General features: G+C 45.5%; 1 protein-coding gene across 1 annotated transcript in view; it reads right to left on the reverse strand.

Moving 5' to 3' along the window:
* Nucleotides 1–375: 375 nt before the first annotated feature.
* DCAF12 (DDB1 and CUL4 associated factor 12) overlaps nt 376–26,741 on the reverse strand; it is a 34,328-nt gene continuing 7,962 nt past the window's right edge. The window contains exons 3-9 of the mRNA XM_017892092.1: nt 20,206–20,412; nt 18,948–19,008; nt 12,863–13,056; nt 11,263–11,328; nt 7,224–7,386; nt 3,401–3,579; nt 376–2,512 (exon numbers count right to left, since the gene is read on the reverse strand). Coding sequence (XP_017747581.1) covers nt 2,354–2,512; nt 3,401–3,579; nt 7,224–7,386; nt 11,263–11,328; nt 12,863–13,056; nt 18,948–19,008; nt 20,206–20,412 — 1,029 coding nt within the window. The 3' untranslated portion in view covers nt 376–2,353. The remainder of the gene's footprint in view (nt 2,513–3,400; nt 3,580–7,223; nt 7,387–11,262; nt 11,329–12,862; nt 13,057–18,947; nt 19,009–20,205; nt 20,413–26,741) is intronic.

A 26,741-nucleotide genomic window follows, 5' to 3' on the forward strand; every position in this document is an offset into this window, starting at 1 on the left:
TACAAAAAATAATAATATCCTATTCCCAGAGTACTATGCAAACACTTTCAGAGTCATTCTCAGGGCACCATCCAAGCAGACAGGGCCTATTACCAACCCTTACTTATGTGAGAGAAGTAACGCCACACTACTTTGCTACGCTGGGCATATCCACCCGCAGCTGGGCCTCAGAGCAACTGATCTTGGGCTAGAGTTGGGGACCTGGACCTAGCAGGTCTTAGCATGTGTGTCTGCACTTGACCTGCCTCTAACCTGGAGGTAATGCTTGTGTTCTCCATCTGCCACAAGCAGTCCCAACAGCTCAAGCCAACCTTCCAACTAGTCATGTGGGGCCTTTTTTGCAGGCTCCTGGCTACATAATACTCACTCACACCATTTTGCACTGCAATAATTTTATTTTTTTCCTTGGCAAAAGTCAAGTGCTACATTTTAAAACAGAAAATCTCAATCAAATGCATTACCCATCACAGAAGAGGGTCTGGCAATAGTACAAAACATCCTTCTGAAGATTTTTTTTTTTTTTAATATACAAGTCAGTTTAAAATGATAGAAGTTCTGTGAGAACTAAGAAATCTACAGCCTGTAGTTTAATAATAGAAAAAAAAATTAAGACAATTAAAAGATCTATAGCATCCAGCATTTTGCTTAATTCCCTGTTTATAGCACCTATTTCTCTAGGTTCAAAGATGAGAATTCCAGAACCTGTGGTATGTGCTGTGTAACAAGTTAGGGTGGACTTGCTGTCTCTCCTCTCCAGCAGCCCCTCACCATTAAAAGGAGGATATGTATATATTTTTTTCCAATTTCCCTACTTACACCCAGAGAAGAGGGGGACAACTGGGAGAGCAAGTTAAAAAACTGGGGTACAGGAATAAATATGACTTTTCCTTTCCCCACAATGGGATGTTGACAGAAAAGCAGATTATGTGCTTAGAGGAATTCGTGGGTGGGAACAGCTGTTATCTTTGACATGATGTGTAAAAATCAGGGAACAAGTGGACATCACAGTCAGTCGCCTGCAAGTTAAAAAACCCCAGACTAAACAAGACAGTTCAAGGGAGGAACAGACAAATTACTAATCACATCAATGCTGTTACATGCACAATGATGCTGACTGCAGGCCAGCCTGTCACCATCTCAGGGCTAAGCCAGCAGAGTAGGAGGGGTGGCTTCAACCCCAAGTCCCGCTGCAGTGGGAAAATGAATATTCCACACATGAAGCACTCACTACACACAGATAAACCCCTGCTCACCCCCATCTTCTTAGGCTTAACCCAATTTAGAAAATAAAAGCAAAACCCATTGAGAAGATTGGAACAATGGCAGAGAGGATTCTCCTCAAAGTCAAGAGAACTATGGATGTGAACCTTAGCAGACTTCAGACTCCCAGCTCCAGGCCCCTTAAACACCAGATCAGGTCTTGAGGGGATGCAGAGAGAAGCTAGGATGGGGATTCTCTTTACCAAGTCCCATGAAGCCTTTTGCAGCCTCTAGAGCTGCACCTGGATGGTGAGTCTGCTGTTTTAGGGGTGTGGTTACTGGCTAAGCAGATGTGAGGGTGGGAAGGGGAAGTGACACCAGCTTCCCACATGGGGGACACACAGGTGGGAAGACAGGTAGGGCTGGATCACTTTGCAGTCCTGGCACGGGAGGCCCCAGGAAGCCTGCAGTCTAACTCAAAAGATTTTCCCAGTGGTAATTTCTTTTCCTTTCTGTTTTTACTTCTTATTATCAGTGTTGTTAGACTTTAAAAAACAAGTTACAGACTAGTCTCAAAGCTGGACTCTGTGAATAAAGTTGTTTCTTTTATAAATATTTTAATTACAAGTAATCCTCATTCCAGGTAATTCAGTGACACACAGTACCTACAGGCACACAAGATCACACACTCACACTCACAAACATACACACACACACGCGCTCTCTCTCTCACACACACACACAGCTCCCAAACTTTCACAGAAAGTCTGACAGCAACCATATAATTATAAAGGAGCCCTACCTCTCAAGAGTGAAGTAAGGGTGAGAATGACTATGTCATTTCAGCCTAAAGAAGCCAGAGAGGGGAGAACGTGTGTCACTTAAAGAAAAATAGGGATTAGCAACAATGTTTGGTTGAAAAGCCAGAATAAAAGATAGTAAAATTTTGATTACCAAAGGGGAAAACAAAAAACCAAACAACCTTCAGATTTCTGTACAGAGCTTCTTCCTATTAAGTGCCTAAACTATAGGCAAACTTTGGTGTTCCCACTAAAACACAAGAGCCTCACACAATTAGGAAAACAAAAATCAAAAGAAACAAGGAAACTGAGGATGGAAGTTAGTGTAAATCTCTGCATTTGGGGAGCTGTCATTAACTCCAGAGCCCAGCATAGTTTCCATGGAGCCCTGAAGGGAGGGGACCTCCTGCCACAAAGAGTTTCGTTCCAGACGAGTCGTAGCAGTGGGTGTAAACAGCATTGGGGAAGAAGTCAATGTCTGAGAAGTAATTCCTCCAGGTTTCATCATGGTTCTATGGGAAGAGAAAGAGACTACAATTAGCACCTCTAGCCATGGGGCAGGAAAAGGGGGAGGAAGGGACAGGAATGCTTTCTGGTCTCCTTAAGGGAACAGGGTTCTACAGGTACAACCTCATGTCAGGAGATTCGCTGGTTGATTCTCATGGGAATTGGGGCCTCATTTTTCCAACTAAACATTAGGGAAGAACGGAGCAGCTGAAGAATTGCTATACAAAGCTCAGTTCTTCTCAGCACAGTTAGAACCAAAGTTCTGTTTTCCCTCCACCCGCTAGGCGCAGGAGAAAGAACCAAACACTTGAATAATTCACTGGAGGTAGGGCGCACTGGTTCACGGCTGTAATCCCAGAATTTTAGGAGGCCAAGGTGAGAGAATCACTTGAGCCCATGAGTTTGAGACCAGCCTGGGCAATGCGGCGAGACCCCATCTCTACTAAAAAAAATAAATTAGCCAGGCACAGTGCATATGCCTGTGGCCCCAGCTACTTGGGAGGCTGAGGCAGGAGGACTGCTTGAGCCCAGGAGTTCAAGGCTACATACAGTAAGCTATGATCACACTACTGCACTCCAGCCTGGGCAACACAGTGATGCTGTCTTAAAAAAAAAAAAAAAAAAAAAAAATTCACTGAACAGGTGGGAGGTTCCTCTATTATGCCTTGGGGAAAATCCTAAGTCAACCAGTGTGTTTTACTGGGCCTCAGTTTTCCCACAGGTAACGTAGAGACACAAAAGCAAGATCAGGGGGAAGTCTTCTCCTGTTCCAAGGAGTACCTTTTACTGGTGAAAAAGTGTGAGTAGATGGTGTGTCAGTGGGGGCTGAGGGGTAGAGGAAGATAATTGTTCTGTTACTGTGTAGCAGTCATCTCAGGCAGGGGCTTACTCACCAGCCAGCCTTTGCCAGTGGTTAGTTTCAGATTCTCCCCTGCTAGTCTGGGCTTGGACCCGTAACAAGCTGAGAGCCTCTCTTCCAGAAATCTCTGAGCTCGGATGTCATAGAACAGCAGGGAGCCCTGCCCAGTTCCCACAGTGATGATGTGCTCATAGAAACTCACGGACCGGATTCCTGAAAGAGAGAAAAGTAAAAGGCAGTGAGGTGGGAGAGAATATTTGCTTGACTGTCTGCCAGCCTGAATTTCTGCAACACTGAGGTTCCACTGTCCACCCCACTCCCCTCAATGTATCAGACAGTGCTTTCCCAATGGCAAGTTAGCTCATGCAAAAGCAAAGAGAATCCTGATGCCATCCTGCCTATCCACACACTAACAGAAATCATCCAAGAAGCCTTGGAAAAGTGTCAGATTCCTGATGATGCTCACGATGCTTTTTACTGAAGACCATAAGTGCTCAGAACTTCCTTGCTTCCTCTCAACTCACTCTGGAGTCATCTTTTGTAACTCTAAACTTTTCTCCATCATATGTTTCCAACCTACACTGCAACTCAAGGTAATCTGCATATTTGTAAATCATTAGGTCATCAAGGATTCCTTATATTTGACCTAAAACCGCTACTATGGCAAATGCAAGAAGTCTTTTTTTACTTTTTGAGATGCAGTCTCACTCTGTCGCCCAGGTTGGAGTGCAATGGCGCAATCTTGGTTCACCGTAATCTCTGCCGTCCAGGTTCAAGTGATTCTCTTGCCTTAGCCTCCCAAGTAGCTGGGATTACAGGCTCCCGCCACCACACTTAGCTAATTCTTGCATTTTCAGTACAGACAGGGTTTCACCATGTTGGCCAGGCTGGTCTTGAACTCCTGACCTCAAGTGATCCACCTCGGCCTCCCAAAGTGCTGCGATTACAGGCATGAGCCACTGTGCTCAGCCACAGTGCAAGAAGTCTTTATCTGGTATTAGATGTTTTGAGAGTGGCAAAAAGCTCAGAATTAAATACCCAAAGAAGTTTAAGACAAGTCATGTAATTACTTTAGATCACAAGGAAAACACATCTGCTGTACTTGGGGATCAAATCAGTGCTTGGGATATGAAGATGTCTCTTGGCATATAAGAACTGGATAATATTTGTGGAACCAGTATTTCCTTACTAGGTATGAAAATTACCCCCATTAAACAGTACCAAAAATCTCTTAAAACTTTTCACTGCATACATTATTACAGCCAAACCTATTTAGTCTTTTCTCTTTTTTTTTTTTTGAGACAGAGTCTCCCTCTGTTGCCAAAGCTGGAGTGCAGTGGCTCAATTTTGGCTCACTACAACCTCCGCCTCCCAGATTCAAGTGGTTCTCCCACCTCAGCCTCCCAAGTAGCTGGAACTACAGGCACCCGCTACCACCCCCAGCTAATTTTTTTTGTATTTTTAGTAGAGATGGGGTTTCACCATGTTGATCAGGCTGGTCTTGAACTCCTGACCTCAGGTGATCCACCCGCCTCAGGCTCCCAAAATGCTGGGATTACAGGCATCAGCCACTGCGTCTGGCCCTATTTATTCCTTTCTCTACTACTCTCATTATACATTATTCTTTGTTCTAAAATATAAGCATTTTAACTATAATTAAGAAAAAATAGGCTGGGCACGGTGGTTCAAGCCTGTAATCCCAGCACTTTGGGAGACCCAAGGCGAGTGGATCACTTGAGGTCAGGAGTTCGAGACCAGTCTGGCCAACATGGTGAAACACCATCTCTACTAAAAACATAAAAATTAGCTGGGCACAGTGGTACACGCCTGTAGTCCCAGCTGCTCAGGAAGCTAACGCAGGAGAATCGCTTGAACCTGGGAGGCAGAGGGTGCAGTAAGCTGAGATCACACCACTTCACTCCAGCCTGGGTGACAGAGCTAGACTCATCTCAAAAAAAAAAAAAAAAAAAAAGAAATAGCTGGGCACAGTGTCTCATGCCTGTAATCCCTATAATCTTAGCACACACTTTGGGAGGCTGAGGTGGGTGGCCCAAGAGTTTGAGACAAGTCTGGGCAACATGATGAGAACCTGTCTCTACAAAAATTAGCTGAATGAGGTGGTGGACGCTTATAGTCCCAGCTACTCGGGAGGCTGAGGTGGGAGGACTGCTTGAGCCTGGCAGGTGGAAGCTGTAAAGAGCCAAGATTGCGCCACTGTCCGCCAGCCTGGCCAACAGAGTAAGGACCCTGTCTCCAAACAAAAGCTACTTTGCAGTATCTGCACAGGAATAAACACTACTTGAAAAAGAGAGGGTGAACTATAATCCACAGTGTGCCTTTTAGGACTCTCATGATAACACAGCCATCGTTTTGCATGAGAAAATGAGATAAAGTGAGATAAAGAAAATACAATTTGTTAAGTTGGATTCTGGTCCCTAGCTGTTCCCCCATTAAGCTGTGTGATGCTGGGCAAGTTATTTAGCTGGCTCTAGGTCTTATGTGTAAAACTATCTTTTCTCATCTGCTTCCCACAGGGTTCTTGGTATGACGAAATGGGATGTCAGAAAAAGGTATTCTGAAACCTTCAAAGTACACTAGAGTAAGTATTTTTTCCCTCTTCAATAAAGAATAAGGGTGCTCTTACAGAGAACATGCTATAAAAGATTTGAGGTGGAAGCTTAATTAGTGCTCAGCTTAATTAGTGGTCAGAACTAAACTCAGTATTTTCTTCAGCCTCATTGAGGTTTGTCATACAATATACGGCACATAAAGTATACAATTTGAGGTTCTAACATATGTATATATCCATGACATCATAACCACAATCTACATAATGAACATACTCATTACCCTGAGGTTTCCTCATGCCCTCTGTAAACTTCCTCCTTATCCCACCATGCCACATCTTAGCATAAATGCAATTTTAGTTCAGGCAGGACCACAGCAAAAAAATTACCACAGGACAGAAAGTAGGGTTCTCGGTCAGGTGCAGTGGCTCACACCTGTAATCCCAGCACTCTGGGAGGCCAAGGTGGTTGGATCACAAGGTCAAGAGATCAAGGCCTGGCCAACATAGTGAAACCCCGTCTCTACTAAAAGTACAAAAATTAGTTGGGCGTGGTGGTGTACGCCTGTAGTCCCAGCTACTCGGGAGGCTGAGGCAGGAGAATCACTTGAACTCGAAAGGCAGAGGTTGCAGTGAGCCGAGATCACACCACTGCACTCCAGCCTGGTGTCAGAGCGAGATTCTGCCTCAAAAAAAATAAGAAAGAAAGTAGGGCTTTCTAAAAGAACATGGAAACTACCAACTAATATCCTCACTGGTGGCTTCCAACAAAGGCTTCTGTGGCCACACATTTGTCTGTGGTGTTTGAAAGCCTAGTGCTCTTTTGTGTCACTCCCCTCCCACCACCCCCACCTTTTTTTTTTTTTTTTTTTTTGAGACAGTTTCGCTCTTGTTGCCCAGGCTGGAGTGCAATGGTGTGATCTCAGCTCACTGCAACCTCCACTGACCAGGTTCAAGTGATTCTCCTGCCTCAGCCTCCCAAGTAGCTGGGATTACAGGCATGCGCCACTGTGCCCGGCTAATTTTGTATTTTTAGTAGAGACAGGGTTTCTCCATATTGGTCAGGCTGGTCTCAAACTCCCGACCTCAGGTGATCCGCCCGCCTCGGCCTCCTCAAGTGCTGGGATTACAGGTGTAAGTCACCGCGCCCAGCCATCACTCCCCTTTTTGAACACATTTTTGTATGTTCCATACAGAGCACTATACCTGTTTGGAAACCAACAAAGAAACTGAAAGTCAGAACCCATATGCAGTTCAGCTGTAGGCCTGAGGTGCACACAGGGACTCTTACCACTGCCTCGCTCCCTGGAACAGACAGACTTGACATTGTATGATGGCTGCCGTGGATCCAAGAAGGAGACATGAGCTTGGGAGCCCACTGCGTACACTGACCATTCACTACCATAGGCCAGACACACGTTCTCACGGCAATATGGCAGTTTGGTGGAGAGGAGCTGAAAATAGAGGAGAGATATAACCATGGCATCAGCAGAGAGGCATAAACCACTGTGCTCGGCCACAGTGCAGGGATATTGTTTCTGGACTCCCACCTCGGTGGGCTTCCCTCATACAAAAGCCACATAAAATCAAGCCCTGATTACGGAAATAACACTGTTCCACCCCTAGGTATACAGGAGAAAGACGAGGTGACTGTAATAAACAATAAGACCTAGATAATGAAAGAGACAGGTTGGGGAAAAGGTAAATCTGGAATAAATAATCAGAAGTAGCTGGAAAGGCCAAGGCCTTTCTTGGTAGGCTGTTTCAACTATTCAGGTTGTTTCTGGGAATCGTTCCAGGGCACTAAAGCCATGGTCCCGCTCTGTTCTGTCTGCCAGTAAGGGCCACCTCAGTGCTTTTCAGATAAAGAGGCTGATCTCTGGCTACCCCCACCTCACCTTACCACCTGAATGGGAATTGTATGCTATAGAAAGCACACTCATGGGACTAGCTTATTCCCAGATAACCCACATCTGCCTTAACCCTGGGTCTTTGTCAGTTAGCAAATCCTCAGTGGGTGCATACTACACATAAGAGCATACAAGGTCAGTGGAGCTCAAAGGCTATTGTGACATGAAGGAATCACTAATTCCTGGAACCCTGCTTCCTCTTGCAAAGTCCTCTAGGATAAGAAGAAGACAAAAAGCCAGGCACTGTGGCTAACGCCTATAATCCCAGCACTTTGGGAGGCTGAGGCAGGCAGATCACCTGAGGTCAGGAGTTTGAGACCAGGCTGGCCAACCTGGTGAGACCCCATCTCTATTAAAAACACAAAAAATTAGCCAGCGGTGGTGGTACATGCCTGTAATCCCAGCTACTCAGGAGGCTGAGGCAGGAGAATCGCTTGAACCTGGGAGGCGGAGGTTGCAGTGAGCTGAGAGTCTCCCCCTACACTCCACCCTGGGCAAAAAAAAAAAACATTAAAAAAAAAAAAAAAAAAAAAAAAAAAGACAAATGATTTGCAAGTAGGTTTAACTCTGTAAAAGTTGCTTGTTGAGTCGCCCTTATCCAAAATGCTTGTGACTACAAATGTTTTGAATTTTGGATTTCTTCAGATTTTTTTTCTTTTTTTTTGAGATGGAGTCTCACACTGTCTCGCAGGCCAGAGCGCAGTGGTGCAATCTCCGCTCACTGAAAGCTCCGCTTCCTGGGTTCACACCATTCTCCTGCCTCAGCCTCCCAGGTAGCTGGGACTACAGTTGCCCGCCACCACGCCCGGCTAACTTTTTGTATTTTTAGTAGAGATGGGGTTTCACCGTGTTGGCCAGGATGGTCTCCATCTCCTGACCTTGTGATACGCCCGCCTTGGCCTCCCAAAGTGCTGGGATTACAGGCGTGAGCCACCAAGCCTGGCCCAGGATTTAAAATATCTACATATATGTAATGAGCTATTCTTGGGGATGGCACCCAAATCTAACTGCAAAATTCATTTATGTTTCTTTTTTTTTGAGACGGAGTCTCGCTCTGTCCCCCAGGCTGGAGTGCAGTGGCACCATCTCAGCTCACTGGAAGCTCTGCCTCCTGGGTTCACACCATTCTCCTGCCTCAGCCTCCCGAGTAGCTGGGACTACAGGCGCCCGCCACCTCACCTGGCTAGTTTTTTGTATTTTTTTAGTAGAGACAGGGTTTCAGGTTAGCCAGGATGGTCTCGATCTCCTGACCTCGTGATCCACCCATCTCGGCCTTCCAAAGTGCTGGGATTACAGGCTTAAGCCACCACACCCGGCCTCATTTATGTTTCATATACATTTTATACACATAGACTGAAGGTAATTTTATATAATATTTTATTTTATTTTATTTTATTTTGAGACGGAGTTTTGCTGTGTCGCCCAGGCTGGAGTGCAGTGGCGCAATCTCGGCTCACTGCAAGCTCCGCCTCCCGGGTTCCCGCCATTCTCCCGCCTCAGCCTCCGAGTAGCTGGGACTATAGGCGCCCGCCTCCTCGCCCGGCTAGTTTTTTGTATTTTAGTAGAGACGGGTTTTCACCGTGTTAGCCAGGAGGGTCTCGATCTCCTGACCTCGTGATCCACCCGCCTCGGCCTCCCAAAGTGCTGGGATTACAGACTTGAGCCACTGCGCCCGGCCTTATATAATATTTTAAACAATTTTCTGCATGAAACAATGTTTGGTACACTGACCCGTCAGAAAGCAAAGGTGTCTGGTGTGAAATTTTCCACTTGTGGCATTGTGTTGGTGCTCAAATTTGGAGCCTTTTTTTTTTTTTCTTTTTTTTGAGAGAGTCTTGCTCTGTTGCCAGGCTGGAGTGCAGTGGCACGATCTCGGCTCACTGCAACTTTCGCCTCCTGGGTTCAAGTGATTCTCCTGCCTCAGCCTCCCGAATACCTGGGACTACAGGAGCCCACCACAACGCCCAGCTATTTTTGTATTTTTAGTAGAGACAGGGTTTCACCAGGTTGGCCAGGATGGTCTCGATCTCTTGACCTCATGATCCACCTGCCTCAGCCTCCCAAAGTGCTGGGATTACAGGCGTGAGCCACCATGCCCGACCCTTTTTTTTTTCTTTTTTTGAGATACGGTCTCACTTTGTCACCCACGCTGGAGTGCACTGGCAAAATTATGGCTCGCTGCAGCCTTGACCTCCTTGGCTCAAGCGGTCCTACCACCTCAGCACCACTACCCTCCAGTAGCTGGGACTACAGGCATATGCCACAATGTATGGCTAATTTTTAAATTTTTTTTGCAAAGATCGGGTCTTGTTGTGTTGCCCAGGCTAGTTTTGAACTCCAGGGCTCAAGCCTCCTGCTTCAGCCTCCCAAAGTGTTGGGATTACAGGCGTGAGACATTGTGCCCAACTGGATTTTGGAGCATTATGGATTAGGGATGATTAATTTGTATTGTAGATTAAGTCTATTTTCTCATTACCTTACATGATTATTTCAGAGATGGTTTATCTTAATTTGATCGATCTTCAATTGCCAAAGGTTCCTAACACTTAGGTTTTCCTTCTCGTACAGCATGCCAAGTAGTTACTAATCTACAAAGAAATACTTAAATGCATTGTTGAGGAGGACTGCTAGTCAAAGGAGCCTCTAAGGAAGCTTTTGCAATATGAAAGAATCACCCTGTATTACTCTTTAAAGACTTTCCTGCAAGAGAGGCATACCAGACTCAAAATTTCATGTACTGTGCAAAAACATGCCCAGACCTTTGGAGAACTGGTCTTTTAAACAAGAATTGAGACCACGTGCAATGGCTCATGCCTGAACTCTCAGCACTTCAGGAGACCAAGGTGGGAGGATCGCTTGAGGTCAGGAGTTCAAAACCAGCCTGGGCAACATAGCGAGACTCTGTCTCTACAAAAAATTAACAAAACAAAACAAAAAACAACCAGATGGGTGTGGTGACACATGCCCATAGTCTCAGCTACTTGGGAGGCTGAGGCAAGATGATCGCTTATGCCCAGGAGTTCAAGGCTGCACTGATCCATGAGCCATGACTGCACTCCAGCTTGGGTGACAAAGTGAGACCCTATATTTACTGTCTCTAAAAATAAAAATACCAACCTCGCCAACATGGTGAGACCACGTTCCTAGTAAAAATACAAAAGAATACCTGGGTGTATTGGCAGACACCTGTAATCTCAGCTACTCTGGTGGTTGAGGCACAAGAATTGGTTGAACCCAGGAGGCAGAGGTTGCAGTGAGCCAAGATTGCACCACTGCACTCCAGCCTGGGCATCAGAGCGAGACTCTGCCTCAAAAATAAATAAATAGATAAAATAAGAATGAAAAAGCTCAGCGAGAATTACAGTATTTTAACTGTAAGGTGAATTATTATGTAAAACCACCAAATCATGTTCATCACACCTTAGATAGTGTATTTTCAGCCTTCCAGAGATGAAAGTAGCCATCCAGAGACACTGCTCCCAATTCCTACAAGAGCAATGAAAACCAGGTTATATTATCATCCATAGCAACTACTTCACGATAATAAGCAGGAGAGGATTCTAAGGTCAGGGTCCTTTACTCCTATCTTGGGATGATTCCAGCAGAGGTGCCAGTAATTATTAGACCATTACTTCAGAACACAGCTGAATGGCATATTAAATTGAGGCTGCCAGTAATAACACAGGCACCCATGGTTCAAGAACTCCTCACTATGCCATCATTTCCTCAACATCCTGTTGGAGAGTTAAAGCAGGGCACACATGTGAAGGACAGTTTCATAATATAGTGTGAGAATTTCTGTAAGTGAAGAGTCTAATCTAGGAGAGATGAATCTATCCTTAGGCCATAAATATAGATGGGATAGGAGGCTGAGGGACTACCCTTCAAACTGTGGCCTGATTCAGATTTTGGAGAAGCCTTTCTCTGGCTCTGGGTATATATTCTGACACTGCTTTTTTTTTTTTTCGAGACGGAGTCTTTCTCTGCGGCCCAGGCTAGAGTGCGGGGGTGCAATCTTGGCTCACTGCAACCTCTGCCTCCCAGGTTCAAGCAATTCTCCTGCCTCAGCCTCCCGAGTAGCTGGGAATACAGGCACATGCCACCATGCCCAGCTAATTTTTTTGCATTTTCAGTAAAGATGAGGTTTTACCATGTTGGCCAGGCTGGTCTCAAACTCCTGACCTTGTGATCTGCCTGCCTCGGCCTCTGAAAGTGTAGGGATTACAGATGTGAGTCACTGCACCTGGTGACATTCTGCTTTTATTAAAACCTCAGCATCAGATCTGACTCAATAAGGTAAGACTTAGTGGAAATGTGAAGGGGAAGTAGGCAGTTAAGAATACTGGTTAGGTGTGATGGCTCACGCTTGTAATCCCAGCACTTTGGGAGGCCAAGGAGAGTGGATCAACTGAGGTCAGGAGTTCGAAACCAGCCTGGCCAACATGGTGAAACCCCGTCTCTACTAAAAAACACAAAATTAGTCACGCAGAGTGGTGCATGCCTGTAGTCCCAGCTACTTGGGAGGCTGAGGCAGAAGAATTGCTTGAACCTGGGAGGCGGAGGTTGCTGTGAGCTGAGATCGCGCCATTCTACTCCTGCCTAGGTGACAAGAGCAAAACACAGTCTCAAAAAAAAAAAAAAAAAAAAAAAAGGAATTAATACCAAAGAGAAAAAAAGTGATTGTTTTCAGAAGCAGGTATGAAAATCATGCCCAGAATAGAACACCTGCAAAGGCATGTGCAAATGAGAGACAGTCAAATCAGGGTGGCCCTAGGGGAATTCTGTGAGGCTGACCCACAAATATAGACCACTCAGAGAAATACTGCAAAGACCAACTGAAGGGGTGGGTTTCAGAGCCTCAGTTATAATTTCTCACCAGCATCACTCAGCCTTTAAGAGGGGATGTGTGGGCTCAGAACCATGCTATGTAGCAAGCACTGATGGGGAAGGAAAAAGGAGTGCATATCCCAAGACATAAGCAAGAGGAATAGACTTCAGGGATCCCTACACAAGTTCATACCTTGTTCTTGCTGTTGAAGGCCAGAGCCCGAACCTTGCAGTTGTCAGGGTTTGTGTCCTCTTTGGGGATGTCCTTTAAGGCCTTGTGAGTGATGTGTGCATACATAGGGACCCGCGACACATTGTGTCTTGCATCACTTTTGATCAAAACATCATCTGTCACCTCCCAGAGTCCCATAGAACCATCACGTGAGCCTGCAGGGCCAGGAGAACACAGATGTCAGATATACCCACCCCTCTATGGGAAATCCCACAGACGCCAAAGTGGGCTTTCATAGACTATGAAGTCTAGCTGTGCATCATCCTCATATGTGCTGAAGCTTGGCCAGATGGCCCACCCTGAACACAGAGCAGCAGGCATTTTAATAGCTACGCTAAGAGAATTATTCACCTAAGGTCTAGGCATTAAAACATTTAAGTTTGACATGGTTGTTGAAATTTATTTTTTATTATTTTTTGAGAGAGTCTTGCTTCGTCGCCCAGGCTGGAGTGCAGTGGTACGATCTCAGCTCACTGCAACCTCCGTCTCCTGGGTTCAAGTAATTCCCACGCCTCACCCTCCCGAGCAGCTGGGATTATAGGTGCCTGCTCCATGCCCGGCTACTTTTTTTGTATTTTTGGTAGAGACAGGGTTTAACCATGTTGCCCAAGCTGGTCTTGAACTTCTGAGCTCCAGTTATCAGCCTGCCTCGGCCTCCCAAAGTGCTAGGATTACAGGCATGAGCCACCACACCTGGGTGGCTCATGGGGGGACAGAGTTTCACTCTTGTTGCCCAGGCTGGAGTGCAATGGTGTGATCCTGGCTCACCGCAACTTCCGCCTACTGGGTTCAAGCGATTCTCCTGCCTCAGCCTTCTGAGTAGCTGGGATTACAGGCATGTGTCACCACGCCCGGCTAATTTTGTATTTTCAGTAGAGACAGGGTTTCTCCATGTTGGTCAGGCTGGTCTTGAACTCCAGACCTCAGGTGATCCGCCCACCTCAGCCTCCCAAAGTGCAGGGATTACAGGTGTGAGCCACTGCCCCTGGCCCACAATCCTTTTATTAAGAATGACTGTTCTAGACTGTTCTTTATTAAGAATTACCATTCACACCTGTAATCCCAGCACCTTGGGAGGCTGAGGTAGGTGGACCACCTGAGCTCAAGAGTTTGAGACCAGCCTGAGTAACATGGCGAAACCCCATCTCTACCAAAAATACAAAAAATTAGCCAGGCTTGGTGGTGCACACCTGTGGTCCCAGCTAATCAGGAGGCTGAGCTGGGAGGATAGCTTGAGCCTGGGAAGCAGAAGTTGCAGTGAGCTGAGATTGTGCCACTGACTCCAACCTGGGTGACACAGTGAGACCCCATCTCAAAAAAAAAAAAAGATAATAATGACGACTGTTCTAGGCTGGGTACAGTGGTATATGCCTTTAATCCCAGCACTCTGGGAGGCCGGGTAACATGGCAAAACCCTGTCTCTACAAAAAATACAAAATTAGCCAGGCGTGGTAGCGCAAACCTGTAGTCCCAGCTACCCGGAAGGCTGACGTGGGAGGGTCACTGGAGCCTGGAGAGGTCAAGGATGCAATGAGCTGGGATCACGCCACCACTCTGGGCAACAGAGTTAAGACCCTGCCTCCCAAAAAAAAAAAAAAGAAAAAGAAATGACTGTTCTACATAAATAAAATGAATGCTTAAAAAGATAAATCACTTCTCTTAGCAAACAATAATAAAGCTTAAAAAACTAGGCCAGGCACAGTGGCTCATGCATGTAACCCCAGCACTTTGGGAGGCTGAGGTGGGTGGATCACGAGGTCAGGAGTTCGAGATCAGCCTGAAACATGGTATAAGCCATCTCTACTAAAAAGACAAACATCAGCCGGGCATGGTGGCGTGCGCCTGTAGTCCCAGCTACTCAGAAGGCTGAGGCAGGAGAATCGCTTGAACCTGGGAGGCGGAGGTTGCAGTGAGCTAAGACATGGCCACTGCACTCCAGCTGGGCGACAGAAGACTCCGTCTCAAAAAAAAAGAGGAACAGCCGGGCGCAGTGGCTCACGCCTGTAATCCCAGGACTTTGGGAGGCCGAGATGGGTGGATCACGAGGTCAGGAGATCAAGACTATCCTGGCTAACACAGTGAAACCCCGTCTCTACTAAAATACAAAATTAGCCGGGCGTGGTTGTGGGCACCTGCAGTCCCAGCTACACGGGAGGCTGAGGCAGGAGAATGGCATGAACCCGGGAGGCAGAGCTTGCAGTGAGTGGAGATCACGCCACTGCACTCCAGCCTGGGTGACAGAGCGAGATTCCATCTCAAAAAAAAAAAGAGGAACAAACAAAAACAAAAAGTAAGTTTATATTCCCATTCAGAAACAATCCACCATCACAATACCCATATACAAAGATGTTTATTCAGAACACTCAGTATGTTCAACAATAGGGTTATATTATATCCATAAAACGGAGTACCAAGAAATTATGTTTTAGGCCAGGAATAGTGGCTCATGCCTGTAATCCCAGCACTTTGAGAGGCTGAAGTGGGAGGACTGCTTGAGCCTAGGAGTTTGAGAGCAGCCTGGGCAACAAAGTAAGACCCAGTCTCTATAAAAAATAGAAATAATTAACTGGGTGTGGTGATGTGTGTTATAGTCCCAGCTACTTGAGGGGATCTCTTAATCCTGGGAGTTCGAGGTTGCAGTGAGCAATAATCACACTACTGCACTCCTGCCTAGGTAACAGAGTGAGACCCTGTCTCAACAACAACAACAACAACAACAACAACAACAACAACAACGTGTTTTAAAATTATTTTTCCAATAAAGTTATTTGCCAATTCTCCTTTGAGACCAAGAAGGTGCCCTTCCCACACTGCTAATCTTCTGAACACTTCATAGAAAAAAATATCTAGGCCGGGTGCAGTGGCTCACGCCTGAAATTCTAGCACTTTGGGAGACTGACGCAGGCAGATCACTTGAAGTTAGGACTTTGAGACCAGCCTGGCCAACATGGTGAAACCCTGCCTCTACTAAAAATACAAAAAATAGCCAGGCACAGTGGCACGCACCTGTAGTCCCAGCTACTTGGGAGGCCGAGGCAAGAGAAGTGTTTGAACCTGGGAGGCAGAGGTTGCAGTGAGCCAAGATGCTGCCACTGCACTCCAGCCTGGGTGACAGAGTGAGGCTTGGTCTCAAAAATTAAAAAAAAAGAAAAAAACATCTAAAATGACAGACATATCAATTCAAAGCAGAATGCTAATTATGTGAAATTAGAAAAGCCCACAGAGACAAGGGCACATGTGGAGAACTAGACATGGTTTGTCATGCTGGATTATGGGGTGCAAGCATGGAAGCTATGAGAGATAAAGCTGGAAAGGTGGGCGTGGGCCTTGTATGCTGTGCTATAAAATTTGTTTTTCATCTTACAGATACTAGAAAGTCTCTCAAAGATTTGAGCATCAGAGTGAGAAAATTAGGTAACTGTTTCAGAAGATTACTTTGTGTACAGTTTCAGAAGATTACTTTGTGTACAGTGTGATCTCATTTACCCCATCAAAGTTTTATTACGAAAATTTTAAAGTGTAATGAAATGACGCCAGGAGCAGGGGCTCACGCCTGTAATCCCAGCACTTTGGGAGGCCGGGGCAGGCAGATCACCTGAGGTCGGGCATTCAAGACCAGCCTGGCCAACATGGCAAAACCCCATCTCTACTAAAAAATACAAAAATAGCCAGGCGTGGTGGTGGGCACCTATAATCCCAGCTACTCGGGAGGCTGAGGCAGGGAGAAGTGCTTGAACCCAGGAGGCGGAGGTTGCAGTGAGCCGAGATTGCACCACTGCACTTCATCCCGGGCGACACAGCAAGACTCCATCCCGCCCCCCCAAAAAAAAGAAAGAAGTTCACAAAGAATTCTATATATACATCTTCTGAATGATCTCATATTAACCAACCAAAAAATATGGGCCAGGCATGGTGGCTTACACCTGTAATCCCAGCATTTTCGGAGGCCGAGGCAGACAAATCACTGAGGTCAGGAGTTTGAGACCAGCGTGGCCAATATGGTGAAACCCCATCTCTACTAAAAATAGAAAAATTAGCCTGGCGTGGTGGTGGGCACCTGTAATCCCAGCTACTCAGGAGGCTGAGGCAGAAGAATCGCTTGAACCTGGGAAGTGGAGGTTGTGGTGAGCCGAGGTCATGCTACTGCACTCCAGCCTGGAAGACAGAGTGAGACTCAGTCTTAAAAAAAAAAAAATCATACTAAGGCTGGGTGCAGTGGCTCATGCCTGTATAATCTAAGCACTTTGGCCAGGCACGGTGGCTCATGCCTATAGTCCCAGCACTTTGGGAGGCCGAGGCGGGTGGATCACAAGGTCAGGAGATCAAGACTATCGTGGCTAACACAGTGAAACCCCGTCTCTACTAAAAATACAAAAATTAGCCAGGTGCAGAGGCGGGCACCTGTAGTTCCAGCTACTCGGGAGGCTGAGGCAGGAGAATGGCGTGAACCCGGGAGGTGGAGCTTGCAGTGAGCGAGATTGCACCACTGCACTCCAGCCTGGGGGACAGAGAGAGACTCCGTCTCAAAAAAAAAAAAAAAAAATCTAAGCACTTTGGGAGGCTGAGGCAGGAGGATAGCTTGAGCCCAGGAGTTCAAGGCTGCAGTGAGCCATGATGGTCCCACTGCACTCCAGCCTGGGTGACAGAGCAAGACCCTGTGTCTAAAAGAAAAGAAAAAAGGTACTGAAAAAAAAGACTAGCAAGTTATATTTTAAAATGTCAACAGTGGTTATTACTAGCTGGGTGTGATGGTGTGTGCCTATAGTCCCAGCTACCTGGGAGCCTGAGGCAGAAGGATCACTTGAACCCAAGAGCTCAAGGATGCAGTAAGCTAGGATCATGCCACTGAAAGCAAGCCTGGGTGACAAAATGAGACACTGTCTCAAAAAGAAAACAAAACAACCCACAAAAAAAAGTGGTTATATCTGGATAGAGATCTTCTGGGTGGTCCTTACTTCCTTTTTTTTAATCTATCTATCTATCCCCCCCTTTTTTTTTTTTTTGAGATGGAGTCTCATGCTGTCGCTCAGGTTGGAGTGCAGTGGCACCATCTCAGCTCACTGCAACCTCTGCCTGCTGGGTTCAAGCAATTCTCCTGCCTCAGTATCCTGAGTAGCTGGAACTACAAGCGCCCATGACCACACTCAGCTAATTTTTTGCACTTTTAGTAGAGACAGGGTTTCACCATGCTGGCTAGCCTGGTCTCATACTCCTGACCTCATACACCCACCCTGGCCTCCCAAAGTGCTGGGATTACAGGTGTGAGCCACCACGCCCAGACTATATTTAAAAACAATTTTTTTTTTTGAGACAGAGTCTTGCTCTGTGTCCAGGCTGGAGTGCAGTGGCATGATCTCAGCTCACTGCAAGCTCCGCCTCTTAGGTTCACACCATTCTCCTGCCTCAGCCCCCCATGTAGCTGGGACTACAGGCGCCCGCCACCACACCCAGCTCATTTTTTGTATTTTTAGTAGAGACGGGGTTTCACCGTGTTAGCCAGCATGGTCTCAATCTCCTGACTTTGTGATCCACCCACCTCGGCCTCCAAAAGTGCTGGGATTACAGGCGTGAGCCACTGTGCCCAGCCTATTTTAAAATTTTCTTACAATAAATGTGTATCACTTTTACACTAAATAAAAAAATTATTATTCTATAATAATAATCTTTTATATTATTATAGGGTCACCCTCTATCATGTAGGCTGGAGTGCAGTGGCATGATCACAGCCTGATGCTGCCTGGATCTCCTGGGCTCAAGCAATCCTCCTGCCTCAACCTTCTGAGTATCTGGGACAACAGGTATGCAGTACCATACTCAGCCAATAAAAAAAAAAAATTGTAGCGATGGGGTCTCATATGTTGCCCAGGCTGGTCTTGAATTCTTGGGCTCAAGTGATCCACCCACCTCAGCCTCCCAAAGTCCTGGGATTATAGGCGTGAGTCGCCGCACCCAGCTGGGCTATTTCCTATCACACTACTATCCCTTTTCAATCTCTAGCCCCCAGTCCCTGACACATCAAAAGCTCCCTGTAAAAGGGCAAATTTACCAGACACTGCCATAGTGTCGCTGATCCATGCGATGGAAAAGATCCAGTCCTTGTGTCCATCCTTGGAGAGCAGGAAGTAACAGGTACAGGGAGGAAAACAAGAAATTAGTAAAATAAGTATTGTAATAAACTCTAAAGAAGCATACAAGTCAGACTGAAAATATTTTTGTAAAAATTACAACTCTGATCTCTGGTAGTCTCAACCCATAGAGAATGATCAATCTTTTTTTTTTTTTTTTTTTTTTGAGACGGAGTCTCGTTCTGTCGCCCAGGCTGGAGTGCAGTGGCCGGATCTCAGCTCACTGCAAGCTCCACCTCCCAGGTTCACGCCATTCTTCTGCCTCAGCCTCCCGAGTAACTGGGACTACAGGCACCCGCCACCTCGCCCGGCTAGTTTTTCTTTTGTATTTTTTAGTAGAGACGGGGTTTCACTGTGTTCGCCAGGATGGTCTCGATCTCCTGACCTCGTGATCCGCCCATCTCTCGGCCTCCCAAAGTGCTGGGATTACAGGCTTGAGCCACCGTGCCCGGCCAAGAATGATCAATCTTTATCTTCTATCTTGAGCTCAAAGCTGGAATGAAATTGGCACTACTGTGAGTAGTGGACACACAGCTCTTGCCTTCTACCTCTGGGTCCCATCTTCTATCTGGAACTTTCTTCCTCCAGACATCTAGACATCTACATGGCTTGTACCCTCATTTCTTTTAAGTCTCCCTGCTCCAGTATCATCCTATCAATGAAACGTTATCTGCTGATACAGCATCCTCCACCTCACTCTCAGTCCCTTTATGCTGCCTTTATTCTTCTCCATGGCACTTACCACACTCTGACATATTACCGGTAATTATTAGTTTATATGGTTTATATTTTGGTTTATATGTCACCCTCCACTAGAATGTAGGCTTCAAGAGGACAGGGGCTTTATCTGTTCTGTTCACTGCTGTGTCTCAAACCATGTCTCAAACAATGCCTAGCCATAGAAGACTGAATAAATGCCTGGCGAATGAATGGATGATTTAGTAAACTCTGCTACTCTCTGACTATGGGCAGTGGGAAGTATGTGGACACTATGGATTCAAACGCAACCCAATAGTGTTGGTCCCTGAGATGTGCTGCTTGCCCCTTTATCAAACATACACTGTGCCCTATGGGGAGTCCAGTCCCCACTCTGGGCTGCTGAGAGGAGGGTCCATGTTAACCACTGAGACCCGTTTAAAAACAAGGCTCCCTCCAACTACAACTATTGGGAAAACTTACATCTCCTACACACACAGGATCCAGTGTAGGTAGTCGATAGATGGCAAGACTGTTGGGGTTGTCTCCTCCAGTGGCTAGCAGTGTTCTAGAAGGATTCAGCTCGATGGCATGGATACCACAGCCCTGCTGGGTCACACCTCCAGGTTCCCGGTCTTTCAGAATTGGGATCTTGGTGATCTGGCTTGTCTGGACATCTACTACAAATAGCTACAAGAAGAAATAGATACAGAAGCTGAACATAGTTCCAATTTAACGTGGTCAATACAGGGTATAAACATCCTTTTGTTCAACTGTTCATCAGCATTTAATTAACATCTACTACATGTTAGACCCTAGGAATTATTAAAGGCATGGTCAGGACTACTAATGAAATGAAACATGAAATAAGTCAATATAACACAGTATTAGAGATAGGAATAATATGCTACATGAACACAGATTAGGAAGTAGTAAGTTCTGCCTGGGATTCACAGGTTTCCAAGAGGCCTTGTATTAGAGTGAGACCAACAGTTTTCTGTCGGTTTGAGCATATTTTATACATTGAATCCTCACCTAACCATGCACAAAAACTTTTAAACAAAACACAATTCCCAGAACACATCATGGTTACTAATATACCTATTAATATTACTAACCTTTCTGGAATGACCTAAGACATACGACATGGAAGAATTATTAATATCTCATGGCTGTTCTCTATACACACACATCCCATTCAGTTCTATTCCTCCCTGCCTTTGCTCTTGCTACTACCTCTGCCTGAAAGGCTCTCTTCCACCTCTTTACCCTCCAAGATTCAACTTAAGACACATGCTTTATGGAAAAATCAGCCTTAGAGACAGGACAGCCCTTATAAGAGTCAAACTCTTCACATGATTCAACAGTTTATTCGTTCAGACACTCGCTTCTTTGCCAGTACTGTTCTAAGTGTTATGAACACAGCTATGAACGAGAGAAATAATATCTGCCCTAATATATATACCTTATAGCCTAAGAGGCTGAAATAAAATCCTATCAGCAATTCTCATGGTGAAGCCAAACATGTCAAACCTTTACATAAATAAATCTGCTGCTTGTACAGAAGATCTATGAAAGCAGAAACTAGGTAAGTCTTAAGTTTAAAATATAAAAAGGGCCGGGCACGGTGGCTCACACCTGTAATGCCAGTACTTTAGGAGGCCGAGGTGGGCGGATCACCAGAGGTTGAGAGTTTGAGATCAGCCTGGCTAACATGGTGAAAACCCTACTAAAAATACAAAATTAACTGGGCATGGTGGCACATGCCTGTAATCCCAGCTACTCGGAAGGCTGAGGCAGAAGAATCACTTGAACCCAGGAGGCGGAGGCTGCAGTGAGCCAGGATCGAGCCACTGCACTCCAGCCTAGGCAACAGAGTGAGACTCGGTCTCAAAAAAAAAAAAAAAAAAAAAAAAAACAACAACACACAGACACACACACACACACACATATATCACATATATGAATGAGGTGGACAAGGTGGCAAGTGCCTGTAGTCCCAACTACTTAGCTACTCAGGAGGCTGAGGCATAAGGATCACAAACTGAGCCCAGCCTGGGCAAAACAGCAAGACTCTGTCTCAAACAAACACACACATATATGTATTTTATGTATATGTTTTTATATACATATGTTTTTTTTTTTACTAGGAAAATGGTTTCATTGAAGTGTCTTTAGAGCTGTGATATCAAGACATGAAGAACAACAAGTGCACACACAGACATGGCTATCACAGAACAGACTGTGGGTGAATAAAAAGTTCACACCACTTCTTCCCTTTACCCAGTAACAGAATGTATAACTGGCTGGTGGTACTAGACCAAACTTCCTGGGTGGCCACTTTTTACTAAAGCCAGTCCTCAGAGAAAACTTAAGACATGAAGCATGGGCCAGGCACAGTGGTTCATGCCTGTAATCCCAGCACTTAGGGAGGCTGAGGTAGGCGGATCACCTGAAGTCAGGAGTTCAAGACTAGCCTGGCGAACATAGTGAAACCCCATCTCTATTAAAAATACAAAAAATAATTAGCTGGACGTGTTGGTGGGTGCCGGTAATCCCAGCTACTCGGGAGGCTGAGACAGGAGAATTGCTTAAACTCAGGAGGCGGAGGTTGCAGTGAGCCGAGATCATACCACTGCACTCCAGCCTGGGAGACAGTGTGAGAGTCCATCTCACACACAAAAAAATAAAATTAGCTGGGCATGGTGGTGTGCACCTGTAGTCCCAGCTACTTGGGAGGCTGAGGCAGGAAAATCGCTTGAACCCGGGAGGCAGAGGTTGCAGTGAGCCAAGATAGCGCCACCGCACTCCAGCCTGGTGACAGAGCAAGACTTTGCCTTTAAAAAAGAAACAAAACTATATATATATATACATACATACATATATATATATGGCTTGTAATACCAATTTTAGGAACTTACACTGAATAGTGATGGGTGAACAGTTTGAACTACTGTACATCTTTTTTAATTATAGAGACAGGGTCCCACTATGTTACCCAGGCTGTAATAAAATCCTCCTGGGCTTAGGCAATCCTCCCGCCTTAGCCCCCCAAAGTGCTGGGATTACAGACATGAGCCATCATACCTTGCCACTACATACCTTTAACAGCGATAAGGTAGTTCACTGCATGAATATACTAACATTAATTGAACGAACTCCCTGTTATTGAACACTTACACCATGTCCAAATTTTAGTAATACAAAACACGGCAATGGACATTCTTTTATTGAAATCCAGGGCCTCCTCTTAGTACTGGGGCATAAGGAGGAAAAAAATTAAATAAATAAATCCAGGGCTGGGTGCGGTGGCTCATGCCTGTAATCCTAGCACTTTGGGAGCTGAGCGGATCACCTGAGGTCAGGAGTTCAAGACCAGTCTGGCAAACATGGCAAACCCTGTCTCTACTAAAATACAAAAATTAGCCAGGCGTGGTGACAGGTGCCTTCAATCCCAGTTACTTGGGAGGCTGAGGCAGGAGAATTGCTTGAACCCAGGAGGGGGAGGCTGCAGAGATTGCGCCACTGAACTCTAGCCTGGGTGACAGAGTGAGAGTCCGTCTCAAAAATAAATAAATAAATAATACAAATAAATAAATCTGGCTGGGCACAGTGGCTCACACCTGTAATCCCAGCACTTTGGGCGGTCAAGGCAGGCAGATCACTTGAGGTCAGGAGTTCAAGACCAGCCTGGCCAACACAGTGAATGAAACCCTGTCTCCAATAAAAACACAAAAATTACCCGGGCATGGTGGTGTGCGCCTGTAGTCCCAGGTATTTGGGAGGCTGAAGCAGGAGAATCACTGAACTCAGGTGGCAGAGGTTGTAGCGAGCCAAGATGGCACCACTACACTTCAGCCTGGGCAACAGGATGTCTCAAATAATAATAATAATAATAATAAATAAATAAATAAATAAATCCAACTAGGCACGGTGGCTCACGCCTGTAATCCCAGCACTTTGAGAGGCCGAGGCAGGTAGATCACCTGAGGTCAGAAGTTTGAGACCACCCTGGCCAACATGGTGAAACACCATCTCTACTAAAAATACAAAAATCAGCCGGGTGCAGTGGCGGGTGCCTGTAATCCCAGCTACTAGGGAGGATGAGGCAGAAGAATCGCTTGAACCTAGGGGGCGGAGGTTGCAGTGAGCCTAGATCGTGCCCCTACACTCCAGCCTGGGCAACAGAGCGAGACTCTGTCTCAAAAATCAATCATCAATCAATCCACGTGTCTGTGCTATGCCAAGATTTTAGATACTCTGAGCTGTGAATCTAAACTGTTCCTACGCAAGATGGGCTACACCACTAGCTAGCTAAGATAAGTAATGGTACTTCATAATAGGTCTCGAATTCTGATGTTTTGCTACAGAATCATGACTTCGTGGAAGGAGGGTCACATTAGGATTTACAATTATTTTGGATTTAAGTGACATAATTTTTATAAGCTTTACATCTGGCAGTAAATTGATTTCTAATCCTTGATTTTTTTTTTTTAAATGGGAGTCTCGTTCTGTTGCCCAGGCTGGAGTACAGTGGCACCATCTCAACTCACTGTAACCTCTGCCTCCTGGGTTCAAGCGATTTTCCTGCCTCAGCCTCCCGAATACCTGGGACTACAGGGGCATGCCACCACGCCCGGCTAATTTTTTGTATTTTTAGTAGAGATGGGGTTTTACCATGTTAGCCAGGATGGTCTCGATCTCCTGACCTCGTGATCCGCCTGCCTCCACTGGCCAAAGTGCTGGGATTACAGGTGTGAGCCACTGCGCCTGGCCTCTAATCCTTGATTTTGGAGGTCTCTGTTAAAAATGAACTAAGTTCTAAAAGCCAGCTTTGGCAAGACACCTTGATTTTACCTAGTACCCACCAAAGTCACCACATAAACTCTGACAACATACAACAGTGGTTTAGCTACCTTAAGCATCTATCTAAACAAAGATTTGTTAAAAATAAATTCTTGCCGGGCACAGTGGCTCATGTCTGTAATCCCAGCACTTTGGGAGGCCAAGGCGGGCGGATCACCTGAGGTTGGGAGTTCAAGACCAGCCTCACCGACATGGAGAAACCCCACCTCCACTAAAAGTACAAAATTAGCTGGGCGTGGTGGTGCATGCCTGTAATTCCAGCTACTCGGGAGGCTGAGGCAGGAGAATTGCTTGAACCCAGGAGGTGGAGGTTGCGGTGAGCCAAGATTGCACCATCACATTCCAGCCTGGGCAACAAGAGCGAAACTCTGTCTCAAAAAAACAAACAAAAAAACCAAATTATTCTTAGGCTGGTAAATCAGAACTGTATTTTGTATTGCTTTTATATGCTTACATATCCCATCACCTATTTCCAATCTGAAAAATAAAAGGGGAAATAAAAGGATTGGTCCAATAGTGTGATTTCATAAGAATCTTTATTTCTTCCTATGGAAGATGGAAATTGATTTCTTTTTTTCGTTTTCTTTCCAAGATGGAGTCTCACTCTGTCACCCAGGCTGGAGTGCAGTGGCTCAGTCTCAGTTCACTGCAACCTCCGCCTCCCGGGTTCAAGCGACTGTCCTGCCTCAGCCTCCCAAGTAGCTGGGACCACAGGCATGTGGCATCATGCCTGGCTAATTTTTGTATTTTTAGTAGAGGCGGGGTATCACCACGTGGGTGGTCTCGAACTCCTGGCCTCAAGTGATCCACCTGCCTCAGCCTCCCAAAGTGCTGGGATTACAGGAGTGAGCCACTGCACCCGGCCTGAAATTGATTTCTATATACTCAAGGATGCTAATAGTTAACGTGTAAGTTGTTCAGGAGAAAATCTCTACACAGGAAACTTTCAGGTTTTTGTTCCCTGGTGACATTTCCAGGTATAAGGCCTTCTACTCAGAATTAACAGGGAGCTTTATCTCTAACTTGCAAACTACTGGAGAGCAGAGATTATAATTACATATCTGGTATATGAAGAGATTATAAACTCTCAACAATAGTGTTAAATAATGATAATATGGCCGGGCGTGGTGGGTCACGCATATAATCCCAGCACTTTGGGAGGCAGAGGTGGGGGTCAGGAGTTCGAGACCAGGCCGGCCAACATGGCAAGACCCCGTCTCTACTAAAAATATAAAAATTAGCTGGGCATGGTGGTGCATGCCTGTAATCCCAGCTACTTGAGGGGGCTGAGGCACAAGAATCACTTGAACCTGAGAGGTGGAGGTTGCAGTGAGCCAAGACTGTGCCACTGCACTGCAGCCTGGGCAACAGAGTAAGACCCTGTCTCAGAAAAGAAAATAATAATAATAATAATATCGCTCTTATCTCATACATACTTCCTAAGTGTAACAGCATTAAGACTTGAAGACCAGGACCATAGGGTTGTGTATTTGCCCACTGAGAATCAAAAGCCCTCTCCAGGGGCTATTTTGAGCTCCAAAAAACTCACTGTGTGACTAAGAGAAGCAACTCCTTTTGTTGCATATTCTACTACTGTATTTTTGAGTGCCTACTTCAGTCCTTCTCATCATCATTTTAGGATAAGAAAATGCAAGGTTCATCTAGCTGAAACAATGATTTTAAAAGATGAGTGTTTATTGTACAAACAACACTATATCAACAATACAGAAATTTAAAATGCAAGAAAGATCACTTGGAACCTTCTCTCTTTTAAAATCTGTTTTTCATTTGTCAGGTTCCTGTTTAGCCTTCAGCCACATACATATTATAATTGTGCACAGCTATTATCAGCAGAGACAGGATTTTGTATCTCATTTCATTAAACATATTGAATGCTTTGCACATTACAGGCTCCATAATTATGTTAATGTCTGCATAATACCATCCAGATTTGATTTATCACAATTTACTTAAGTATTCGATTGCTAGTATTTAGATTAAGTAGCTTCCTTCCAATTATTATCTTGTTAAAAACGACTTTCCCTTTGGATAAATTCTCAGGTATGAACATTTTAGGTGAAAGGGTATAACATTTTTAGGCTCTTCTTTCAACAGATACTATGTACTTTTTTTTTTTTTTTTTTTTTTTTTTT

Source organism: Rhinopithecus bieti, unplaced genomic scaffold, assembly GCF_001698545.2.
Source record: "Rhinopithecus bieti isolate Rb0 unplaced genomic scaffold, ASM169854v2 scaffold_22042, whole genome shotgun sequence".
Taxonomy (NCBI): domain Eukaryota; kingdom Metazoa; phylum Chordata; class Mammalia; order Primates; family Cercopithecidae; genus Rhinopithecus; species Rhinopithecus bieti.